The 12,747-nt window shown below is 38.0% G+C and overlaps 1 protein-coding gene across 2 annotated transcripts in view; it reads right to left on the minus strand.

The window, feature by feature from the left end:
* Window positions 1-416: 416 nt before the first annotated feature.
* Window positions 417-12,747, minus strand: part of arid3c (AT rich interactive domain 3C (BRIGHT-like)) — a 79,273-nt gene continuing 66,942 nt past the window's right edge. For both annotated transcript variants that reach the window (XM_039650052.2, XM_039650053.2), the window contains 4 exons: window positions 12,234-12,481; window positions 6,941-7,228; window positions 4,931-5,020; window positions 417-3,668 (listed from right to left, as the gene is read on the minus strand). In XM_039650052.2, the coding sequence (XP_039505986.2) occupies window positions 3,496-3,668; window positions 4,931-5,020; window positions 6,941-7,228; window positions 12,234-12,481 (799 nt within the window). In that variant the 3' untranslated portion in view covers window positions 417-3,495. The remainder of the gene's footprint in view (window positions 3,669-4,930; window positions 5,021-6,940; window positions 7,229-12,233; window positions 12,482-12,747) is intronic.

Raw genomic sequence — 12,747 nt, forward strand, 5'->3', positions numbered from 1 at the left:
ACGTGAAACAATGACACTGTAAAATAAAATGTTACCAAATAAAGTGACACCAAAATTAATATTTTTATTCAGCGAGGACAGATTAAATTCAAAAGACATTCAGTAAAGACATTCATAATGTTACACAAATATTTCAAACCGCCATTATTTTGAAATTTTAATTATAATATTTCCCAATATTACTGATTTTACTGTATTTTTGATAAAATAAATGCAGCCTTCATGAACATAAGAGATTTAAAAAGACAAGATTTTCTGACCCCAAAGTGTAAATAGGCACCTCCGTTTTTTTTTGTTCAGCTTTGTTTCCCTCTACAAAAATTAAGACCAATATTAAATTTTAAACCAGTATTAGACTTTTTTTTTTCCAACAAGACTAATAATTACAGCAATTATAAGAAAAACTCAACAGGACATTCAAGTGGAAAGCAGTACTTTATTTCTAATTATGCTACAAGTCAATGGCAAAACAAACAAACAAAACAAAAAAAATCTTTCACCAGTTTTTTTTCTTCTTTTTTTAACCCCTGAGCACCACAATCCAGCTTTCCCATAATGCACTGGATTTATCCAAAGTGAATAAAAGGAAAATAAGCTTCATACACAGCGTATAATAGGATCTAAAATCTACCAGCATAGCATCGTTGACATAGCTAAACAAGGTAAACAACATGTTATTCTTTAAGCACATGAGTGAATCATTTTTTCTTAACCTTTATTAAAATGATAGTCTTTTTATGAAGAAATGTTCGTCATCAGTAAGCCCGTGAGCGTGGTTTCGTAAAAGCTTTGGTTATGGAATCACTCTGATTCATGTTTTTGCATCACAGTCAGCAAGCACTCCAGAGTTCGTCCAGGATTTGCTCTAGAAATAAGAGCAGTCTCTTCATATGCTGATCAAGAGGTAAATTACATTGAACAACAGGAATCAGACAATTGTGCATTGATTGTGCCCTCTGTAATTCCACATAAATATAAACTATATATTTCCATTAATCCTTTGCACCTATCCAACAACAAAATGATGGTCAGGTGTTTTCATTAATCGATAGTTGTGCTAAACTCTGGAAACTGCTATTACATTCTTAGATTGCCATTTGTGCACTGAGACTAATTGAATATACAGCTTGGCTTTTTTGTTTTTTTGTTTGAGAACATTTTGATCCAAGAGGATAAAATCAAGTTTTGCTACAGCAGGATCAAATGAAACCATTTTCTGCTGTTTGAGATTCAAAGTTGGGAATGACAGTATTGGTTGAAAATTGTCAACCCAACAACATTGTCACATCTTTGGTATTTTGTAAAAATAAGTCATGTTTTAAGCATGTCTCCACATTCAAATAAAGAGAGTGTGAAAGAAAATAATGGATTTTTTTTTTTTTTTTAGTTAGTTTTGGTTTAGATTAGGTTATATATTTTTTGAAAGCCACATTATGTTGTGAACAGAAATGATGACAAAAACACTGGCATCAATGGAAATGCTGCAAACCGTGAACTAAAACACTTAGTTAAATGCTAAAGGTTGCAGCTTATTCAAATTCATACTATAAAGAAGAACCTCGGTCAGATCAATGTTTGAATTGATTTGAGCAGTTGTACATAAAATAGAATCCTTCTGTTTTTTTTTTTTATTTCCCTCCGTGCATAAAAAATGCCACTGACATGAACGAACAAGCAAAGCAAATGACGCTGTGTTGAGCCCAGTGTGGTCCAGCCTCTGGTTTTGCAGCACAATCCACACAGGCAAAAGCGAATTTGGACCAGAAAGGCTATGAGTAAAAACTGGCTGCTGTGAATATGTTGTTGGCACAGTCTATAACAAATGAGGTAGATGTGTGTTCATTATATATTTCCCTTCTTTGGTAAAACAATACAAAATAGAAAAAAAAAAGAATCCAGTGATTTGTTGAGAGAAAAAAACCCCATCAATTTTCAAGTGGCTTCACAATAAAAATAATAGAAATGAAATAAATGAGGTATATCTTGTTTTCATAATCTATTATCTGTGTACAGGTTTGCAGGATTTGTGAGGTATTAGGCTGTAATATGACTTTTTTTTTCTTTAAATAAATGTCATGTTGCCAAAAGCACTGAAACAGCCCAAGATGAAACATGAAAGGAAGTAATAAATACAACTCGAAGTTTTCTACTGAATTCTAAATAAAATGACACAATAAAATCCTCCCATTTCCTTATCAACAGAAAAGAGAAGAAAAAGAAATAAAAAAGTGAGCAAAAAACAAAAGGAGAACGGAATAAAGGACGAGAGGTGAACTCTCAAATGCAAGTGCATTGTTGAAAACTTGATGAAAATTGGATTCTATTCACAACAGAGATCCCACCTCAACTGATGCCTAAGATGAGCAACATCCAGCCTGTTCACGGCACATAATCTGCTTCTAAAGAGCCTCTGTTTTCTGGTTTAAGTACTCAAACATTTTTTTATGATCAACGTTCAGCTCATAGTCACATGCCTAAAACCTGCATTTAACCAGTGTGACCCGTTTTTCCATCTACTAAACCATTTAATAAACACTTAAAACACTTTGCTATAAAACCCAAGCTGAGGTGGTGGAAAATCATTAAACATTGTCGACAAGTGTTCCCCAAATAACTCACTGATCAATAGAATATATTTCGCCACGGCCACAGGCCAAAACCAGTCATGAGAGAATAAAGTAGACTTAATCCTGTCGGCTTTCTTCAATATCAAGCTATACATGGCTGATCTTCCACATACGGCCATTTAAAGATTGTTTTTTCTTTCCTAACATAAACTTAAGCATTGATACAGTAAATAACTTTTCTCCCTGACAATTTCTATTCAAGTTAAATGGGATGTGCTTAGCTTAAAATCATTATGGTGACTTTCCATTGCTTTTTTCTGATAGTTTGCAATGGCATTTGATATGTGTGATGGTTGTGATAAAACGGCATTCATCTAATAGGTTGCTCTTATTCTCTTTGGTAATAGCTGATAATAGCTCTTGCTGTTTAATTCAAGACTGCGATGAGTAAAGATGAAGAGGAAGGACTCCTGTGCCAAAAATGAAGGATCTGTGTAGAAGAGGGAAGAATCTTGCTTTGATGCAACATTCAAGCAGGCCAGCGCTCAGTCTGAGGAACATCCCATCCCCTCGAGCGTCACACCGCTCCTTGTGTTCATGGCATTGTCACGCAATACGTTTTAGTCACTCCACAATGAATAACACGTCCTCAGAAGAATAAAATTACAAGCTGCAACTTGCTGCATATGTAAATGTAACACATTTCAAATGTGCGGCTATCAGCTATAGGTGCTCAGCCTTTGATTTGAATGGAAGTTTTTTCGGTGATGGACACTCCTTGTCCTGATTGCAGGGGGAGGGTTAGAAAAACAGTAAAAAGTGTACATTGTACATTGAAGGAGACAAAAAAACTGGTCCAACAGTATGACCTAAAGACCCTGCCTTATCTGATGTCGGGGGAGAGTTGAGCGAGAGAGGTGTTGTGGGCTCAAGGGGAGGTGGCTGGTCCGTGTGAGGAGGCGGTGGAGGACGAGGAGGAGGACGGCTGCATCTGGGTGCTGAGCCCTGGGCTGCTGCTCTTTCCCTGAGAGCTGTGTTGGTGATGGACTCGCTGGCTGCCTGGCATGAAACCAATGGCTGGCTTACGGGCAAACAAGACCCCTGGAGTCAGCAGACAAATATTTAGTTCAAGTTAGAGTCAAGGAATATAAACACCAACACCACCCTTACATAACATAACACAACACATCACATAACACATCATAACACTTGTACAGAAGTTCACTTACTGGAGCAACGTGTTGTTGTTTTTAAAATGCATCATATATATATATATATATATATATATATATAATTTTTTTATTACTAATATTTTCATGCAATAATAGAAACTACATGTATAAGTCAAAAAACGTTCATTTAAAACATTTGATTTGTATGTGGTCCATCATTCTTACAAAAAAAACAAAAAAACAACAACAACGACAACACCCCCTTGCTCAATCTGTTTCTATATTATCTATGTACATTGAAGTATCTCATTTTTGGCTTAAATCTATATGAAAAAATCTACAGATGCTCACTAAAGAAAAGATAAGATATTGAAAAGAGATGAGGACAATTAATTTAACATTTTATTTAATTACATGACATGGTACATGAATTGATGCTATCTGAATTAATCACTTAATTGCATAAATCAACATGTTCTGAGAATATGTGCCCAAACTAAGATAATTTCAGATATTATTATGGCAGGCAAGTAAATTATGGAATAGACATTACAAAAAGCGGCTTTAATATTTTAATTTTATGCCTCTGAACATAAACTTGTCACTGGCATTCCGCGTTTTTAACTGAGTTTGTCAATCTGTCAGAAGTAAACTACCGTTCTGTTAACACAGGCCTATGTAAACGTCACATCTTTGTTCAGTGTTATGCACCACGACAGCAAGATTTAAAAAAAATATATAATATAATTTTTACTTGTAAATTGGTTACATTTTTAGCCCTAGAAAAATCTTTTAGCTGTATGTTCAAGCGCTGTACATCATTACAGAGAACAAACCTTCAGTAAAAAAACGGACGCCACTTCAACTTGATCTCCCGAACTGTTCCCTGCAAGCTTATGAGCCATCTTGTGGTAATTACTGTCTCTCACACATCAGGCACAAGCACTGTATCTAGCTAAGGCGGAGGGCCTTTCTCTCGGGCACGAAAGACAATAAGCTCCATCGACCTCCTGGCGCCCAGGCCCAATTTTAAGATATTTAACTTTTTTAACTCTATTGGACTTGCCACTTCATTACGATGGATTTTATAGCAAAGACATCAAATTGTGTGGAGGACTGAGCGAGGGGGTGCTGCTATAACTTATTGAATTTCCTGCCTGCAATTACATCAGCAAACGGCGCTCTATTTACCTGTGTAGACAACCCCATTTATTTCTATTGACATGTTGATGCTGCTAATGCCGTTGGTAGACAGGTTCAATGCAGTCTCTTGTCTATCATCTGTCAAGAGAGGAGCCAGAGAGCGAGGAAGAGAAAAACTCAATATGAGCATTTATAAAAGGAACACAAGAAGCAAGAGAAGCGTGCCACCAACTATCGGTGATAACTCATGAGTGACAGGATAAGGAGGGGTTTATTAAAAGAGTTTAAGGAGGGGAGGGAGGTGATAACTGTCAAAAAGGTGAGGCTTTCACTTCTCTAGATAGGGAACTGCACAAAATGTCTGAGCCATGAACATTTCTTCACTGCGATCAAACATTACACAAAGTATTCAAAAGAAATAAATTAAAAGGATAATTCTCCCTAAAATGAACGTTCTTCTCAACATTTTCTCACCCTCGTTCCCAACTCACAAGACTTTTGTTCACCATCAAAACACAAATGAAGATATTTAATGAAATCTGAGATTTCCATCCCTCCATCGAAAGTCTATTCACCTAAAACTCTGCTTCAAACATTCATAAAGAGATCCATTTGAATCAAGTGGTTTCTTCCAAGTCTTCTGAAGAGACATGAACATTTTACATGATGAATAGATTTAATTTATTATTTTATTCACATAAAAAGATTGATCAGCAAACATAAACAGAAGCTAAACCTTACTTGTTTGACACACGAGAATGAACCTCGATGGTTCTTGCAGAAGCTCAAACGTGCTGCGTAACATGACAATGAACCCTCATTGGTTCTTGCACATCAAGCAAGAATCATTGAGCTTCAGTTTAGCAAATTTTAATGCTCTATGATTGATTTTACAATCTCTTTACAAACGTTTTGAAGCATAAGAGTTTTAAGTAAATAGACTATCAATGGAGAGACAGAAAAATATCTTCATCTGTGTCCTGATGATGAACAAAAGTCTTATGGGTTTGAAACAACATGAGGTTGAGCAAATGACAGAATTTTCATGTTCATGTTAACCATCCCCTTAAAGTAGAAGACCATTAGATACATTTTTGGAGTAAAAAAAGGGGTTAAATCACATTCCTATTTCCAAAAAGTTAGCATCTGTCAGGACTTTCAGTTTTTACTCTGTCATTACTTTGAATACTTGTGTGAAGGTTACACAAAATAACATTTAATATAATCTTTAAATTGCAGAGTAATTCTGTATGAAAGTCCTGCTCAGCAGAACTGAACTGTGCTACATTGTCCCACCATAAAACGAGGCTTTTGATTTTGTGGGTGGTATAAGAGTAACAGTCACGTAGAAGACAACACAACATTACTCATGACCAGCCTGCAATCATGACACACTGTCATTAAGTGATGAAGGTGCACTGAATACATTAACATCAGACAAAAGGCCCGACAGAAATCACTTTTCTTCATCAGTAAAAGTTCACCATTTATTCACACCTAATTAAATAGATGTTTATTTTTTGAGAATGTCTCAAACTCTTATCATTCTTTTTGACAGGGGGGGACACCTTATCATAGTGTCATAAAACAAAATAAAATGAGTCATTCATAAACAGTTATTCATGAATAAAATGTTTTTCATAAATTCCTTCAGTATTGTTTTGAGAACGTCTCAAAAAAATCAAATAAAAATGTGTCATTATTATTATATAAAGTGTTATTCATTAATTACTTCAGTTTGGTGAGGGAAAATTGGAAGGTTAATGTTTTGTGCAGGTTATTTGTGATCCTTACTCAGCCTAGAGTAAATAAACTCCTCTGCCCTAATCTACATTATTTGACCCACAATGTTCTCTCTCGTCTCACTATTGACTCAGTCCACAGTATTTTATGGGTCACTCTAGGAAAATACTTCAGCTTACTGCCATTTATATTATATTTGCACACAAGTTTGAGTATTACTTTTTTTTGACGCTAAATAAAAATAAAGAGATTTTTTGTAAAAACACATACAGGGCAAAAATATGTGAGAACCATTTTTGCATTCCTTGCCCCCACCTCTGTTGTTCAGTTTGATGTTCATGGGTAGCTGGGTTGCCATGGCGAACAGATTTTGCTGCAAAGCATGCTGCATTATCCTCTGCTGCTCCTCTGCCATGAGCATCACTTTCTTCTCCGGTGGCTCTCCGGACTCCAGCTTCTCCCGTAGCTGCTCCAACGTGGCCGCCTGTACAGCTGCTGCAGCTGCAGCCTGAGCCGCTGCAGCCTGGGCCGCACTGTGGTGGCTGGCCAAAGACACAGGGATGCCCACCCTGTTAGTCAGGCAGCTCGACAGCATTGAGTCCTCTGTGGAGCAAGATAGCATAATGAAGTGATTGTATATGTGACTATAAGAATATATACTTCTAAAATATTTTCAGGTGGCAGAACACTTTAACAGTAAACCAAAAATAGTGGACCACCCAGTGGGGGAAATAAGTATTTGATCCCCTGCTGTTTGTGTAAGTTTGCCCACTTACAAAGAAATTAAGGGTCTATTATTTTTATGGTAGGTGTATTTTAATGAATAGAGATTCATTACCATTACACGAGAGTAGATGTTAAAACTTCATGCTGATTTGTACTCGGCTTTCCTATGCTTCTCTATCCATTTACACCGAGTAGGGGACATCTCTAGGGTCTTCAAGTGGGCACCTTCTGTCCTCAGTGTTTCGTCGACAAGCACACGACACCTCAAGAGGGCTCGACAGGCGTCCCAGAGTCACTCCCCTCCGTCACCCACTCAACTCAGCCCAGCTTACTGACCTCTACATCACTCCTGCTGCTGAGGTTGCTCCTTCCTCGTAGTTCATATGTGACCAAACCACAATATCTCCACAACCCAACCATACGCGGCAACCCGTTTGACTAAGGCTGTAGAGCCCCACTGTCTTCGTTAAAGGGATAGTTCACCCAAAAATTAAAATTAAGTCATTAATTACTCACCCCCATGCTGTACCAACCCCGTAAGACCTTCATTCATCTTCGGAAAACAAATGAAGATATTTTTATTAAATCTGAGAGGTAGATCACTGCTACATAGGCTCCTAGGGGATTGAAACTTGACGGCCCAGAAAGTCATTGAAGAAAATTTTTAAATATTCCATGTGACTATGGCTCAACTATACAGTAAGTTTATCAAGCGGTGAGAATACTTTTTGTGCGGAAATAAAACAAAAATAACGACTTTATTCGACTATTCCTTTTCTTCCTTCTGGGGCCAGAGTTCAAGAGATTTCCACGACACATGTGCGAGAACTGAACAAGAATTCTCGCGCATGCGTCGTGTAAATCTCGTGAACTCTCAAACCTACTGAACCTATGAAAGTAGGTTCAGTGGCAACGGTTCAGTATGGCATACTACCTACGCAAAACACAATATCTGCCCAAACACCAACCCTCATTCACGCAATATACACATGAATGTAATAACTGTAATTACTATGCAAACTATACAAATAAACCAACAGACTCTTCAAGTTTATCAAAATCTCAGGTGGAAAAAACAGCCTTTGATCAAGATCAGCCAGTCTTTCCAGTCCCTAGCAGCTTCCAGTTGTCCTGGGCGAGAATTGGTTTTAAGAGCTTTTCTTGGTGGTTGCCTGGGCGGAGGAATATTGTCTTCTGTGTGTAATTTTTTGCTAGAACAGGTGGCAACTTATTGGTCAGGTTATGCTTGCCTTTCAATGCTTAAGCCAAACATCGCAGTAATTGGTCATGGCGCCAAGTAAACTGGCCTTGGCTAAGAGCCACCTTATATGAAACTGAAAACTGATGCTTGTAGCATCTTTTTCTTTAGGTACAAAGACTCCACCAGCTCTGTGCCATGCTCTTGGTACAACCTGTCCTGTCCTGTACACACTGTATGGAACTCCAGTAGGCCCTGGAGATGATAAAGCCCTTGCCTTTCTCACAGCCTGCTCTGCCTCTTTCCACTTAGGTGCACAGACCTCCATTTGGTATTCTGGTGGATTGATAGGTCGGATGTCTGATGGATTTGATTTAGGCTCATGCCTCTTTGCATCTGTATGCGTTTCCTCCAAATCTCTTTAACTCAACCCCAGATGCTTTTAAAATTATGAAACTAACCCTTCAATTTTCTGCTGCCATCTAGACATTACACCAAACTTCTCACTTGCATATGCGTAAATGATGTCCCCAAATTTATCCAGGTTCTTTTCAACTGTACCAGTTAATCTTTCCAATGCAAAGCATCGATCGGTGTTTACTCAGTCCCATGCTGTTTTCTCACAAGCTCTTGGCCATCTAACTCCAGGCCTATGCCTGTTGAGGTTCTTTTCTCTCTTATGCTGGTTAGTCTGACCGGGTTCAAAAGTATCAATATGTTCATCACTAAGTGTACAAACCCTCCTCTCCTCTATGAAAGGGGTGCTGATATCCTACGAGCTGTGGATTGCGTCCTGGATTTCATTCGACTGACTTGACTGACTTTGTAAGAAGTACTGATCAATGCGAGAATAGACAGAATATCAAACAAAAAATCCAGAAAAACACATTATATAAAGGTTGTAAATTGATTAGCATTTGATCGAGTGAAATAAGTACTTGATCCCCTACCAACCAGAGAGAATTCTACCTCCCACAGATTGGTTATATGCCCATGTGGAACACAAATTAGTCCTGTCAATTTAGGAAAATACTCCTGATGTCCTAATCTCAGTGGTCACCTGTCCACAGAATCTGTATCTTCCATTCCAACCTCTCCACCACCAATGGCAATATCAAAGAGCTGTCAAATGTCAGGGACCAGATTGTAGACCTGCACAAGGCTGTAATGGGCTACAAGACCATCAGCAAGAAACTCGGTGAGAAGGAGACTTTTGTTGGTGTGATTATTCAGAAAAAGAAGAGATACCAATGAAAAGGCAATCGCCCTCAGTTTGTAGCTCCATGCAAGATCGTGCATCGTGGGGTTAAGATGATCATGAGAAAGGTGAGGGATCAGCACACAACTACACAGGAGGAGCTTGTTAATGATCTCAAGGCAGTTGCGACCACAGTCACCAAGCAAATCATTGGTAACACACTATACCGCAATGGATTGAAATCCTGCAGCACTCGCAAGGTCCTCCTGCTCCAGAAGGCACATGTAGAAGCCCGTATGAAGTTTGCCAATAAACATCTAATGATTCAGAGAAGGCTTGGAAGGAAGTGCTGTGGTCAGATGAGACAAAAGTTGCGCTCTTTGGCATCAACTCATTTGATTAGAGGAAGATAAATGCTACCAATGACCCCAAGAAAACCATCAGTCAAGCACCGAGGTGGAAACATTATGTTCAGGGGCTGTTTCTCTGCTAAGGGTATAGGACAACTTTACTGTATTGAGGGGCAGATGGACGGGCCAATTTACCATCAAATCTTGGACGAGAACCTCCTTCCTTCAGCCAGAACACTGAAGATGGTCGTGGATGGGTCTTTCAACAATGACCCACAACATACCGCCAAGGCAACAAAGGAGTGGCTCAAGAAGAAGCACATTAAGGTCTTGGAGTGGCCTAACCAGTCTCCAGACTGTAATCCTATAGGAAATCTGTGGAGGGAGCTGAAACATTGAGTTGCCAAGCAACCAAGAAACCTGAAGGATTTTGAGAGTATCTGTAAAGAGGAGTGGACCAAAATCCCTCCTGAGATCTGTGCAAACCTGGTGACCAATTATAAGAAACATCTTACCTCTGTGCTTGCCAACAAAGGTTTTTCCACCAAGTACTAAGGTATGTTTTGCTTGGGGATCAAATACTTATTTCACTCGATCAAATGCTAATCAATTTACAACCTTTATATAATGTGTTTTTCTGGATTTCTTTTTGGTTGATATGTTATCCTTAATTTTTTTTTTTTTTTTTTTTGAAAGTGGGCGAACTTAAAAATTCAGCAGGGGATCAAATAATTATTTCCCCCACTACACTCCCGAATCTTACTGACTTTTTTATTTTGTATGGTAGAGTGTTTTATTATTTTTAATTTTTTTTAACCCTTTTAAACTGGCTTTGTCGTTGCCGACACATACCAGCAAGCTGTGTTCATTTTACCATAACTCTTAAACTGTTTGCCCTATCAAAACAATTCAAATTGCCCCTGACAGTAGATAACGTGTTTTTCAGCGCAAATGACAGCAGCTTTCTGGCAGAGCGGGAAGGAAGGATTTGAACAGAGAGATACGAAGCGCGGTAGGTTAGAGTGTTGTGGATTGCATAAAATAATAAAAGAAATGAACAAAAACATGGTGAATGAAGTGGTAGACAGCAGAAGAGGTGATTGGGATGATTTTAGATGAAACTTGGGAGGCAGATGGCCGTTCCTCTTTCACGCATCTTAGCATGTGGCGTGTGCATATGTATGTCACAAAAAGACTTGTATATATGTATTATAGTTCATTTTTCAACTTTAAAGTGTTAGTTTCTTTTGTTTGTGATTTTATAAATAAAAATCAGTAAATTAAATATGCATTGTTTTTTTTGTTTTTTTGTCTATTCAAATTATATTTTCAAACTCACCACACGATGAAAAGGACCTATTTTATAGCTTAAATCTGACATTCATTTTGATACTATAAACCTAATACTTTAAAACTGATTCTATAATAATTAGGGAAGTATATAGGGAAGTATGAGTATGACTCAAGTCATGCAATAAGCACTGAGATCTATTTAAAGCTGCTTTGTAAACACTATAAATATCAGATTTGTAAAGGTCTTTGATCTCTAAAGAGTTGCGTGACTTGTCCTTTTCCATATGGGCACATTACTGAATCACGAAGTAGCCCATGTCTCTTTGTGTTTCATTGCTCCTGCTGGTGTGATGAGGAAACTGGCAGATTTGGCAAGAGGAAGTCCTGCAAGCTGTTTCCTGTCTGCTCTGATGACCATTCAGGCCACAGTGTGAGTAAGAAGTGGCACTGTTATTGTGTAAGAGAGATGACATCTCCTTTGGAGGATCTCTAGGTTGTAATTTAGATGGTCTGCAATAACATTCAATTTCCTGATGAGGAATACCACTTTTTCTTCAAAAATCAACAATTAATATAATTCTATTACTTTTAGTTGCTTTATAATGGTTAGATTATACATATTGTAATTTTAATTTGTATTACTTACTCGTATTTTAATTTCTTTCTGCATGGTCTATATTATTTTATTGACACAGCAAATAATTATTGTGTAAAGGAGGAAAATAATGTATGTTCAGCTGTATAGTTAAAATTACATTAAATTTTATCGATTCAAGTATTTTTCAAGTATTTTAACAGAATTTTTTTTTAAGTAGTAACGGAAATACTATCACAAACACATACCATTCTTGATAACAGAGGTCTGAGTCATGTGCCCGCCATTGGGCATGCTGGGCATGCTGATGTGGGGCATCTGGAGTTTTGGGGAAGACAGTAATGTGGGGGTGCCCACAGGGGAGTAATTGAAGAGGGTTGAGCCATAACTCTGTCTACGCCCTTCCCGACGATTGCTGTCGATAGCTGCCTGAAGCTCCCCGGGAGAGCTCAGTCCCCGCTTTTCACATTCATAAGGATAGAGGTACTTCATATACCTGTAGAGAACAAAAGACGGAACATTAAATGCATTCTGTGATGTACAACCTAATCACAATGACATTACAGCTAATAAACTGTAGGGGTGGGAGAAACAAAAAAATGTATTCTGCCATGCATTGCGATTTTCTCTTAATCGATTCAGAGAATTTAACCGCAGATGGCACAGATTCTGATCAGGGACTGGAATCAAACGTTTTTCCACGATTGGCCTGGACCAGTGACCGGCCAGTCAGTCTCACGTCTTTACGATTCTGAGTCATTT

Source organism: Pimephales promelas, chromosome 4 (genome assembly GCF_988280905.1).
Source record: "Pimephales promelas chromosome 4, fPimPro1.hap1.1, whole genome shotgun sequence".
NCBI lineage: Eukaryota > Metazoa > Chordata > Actinopteri > Cypriniformes > Leuciscidae > Pimephales > Pimephales promelas.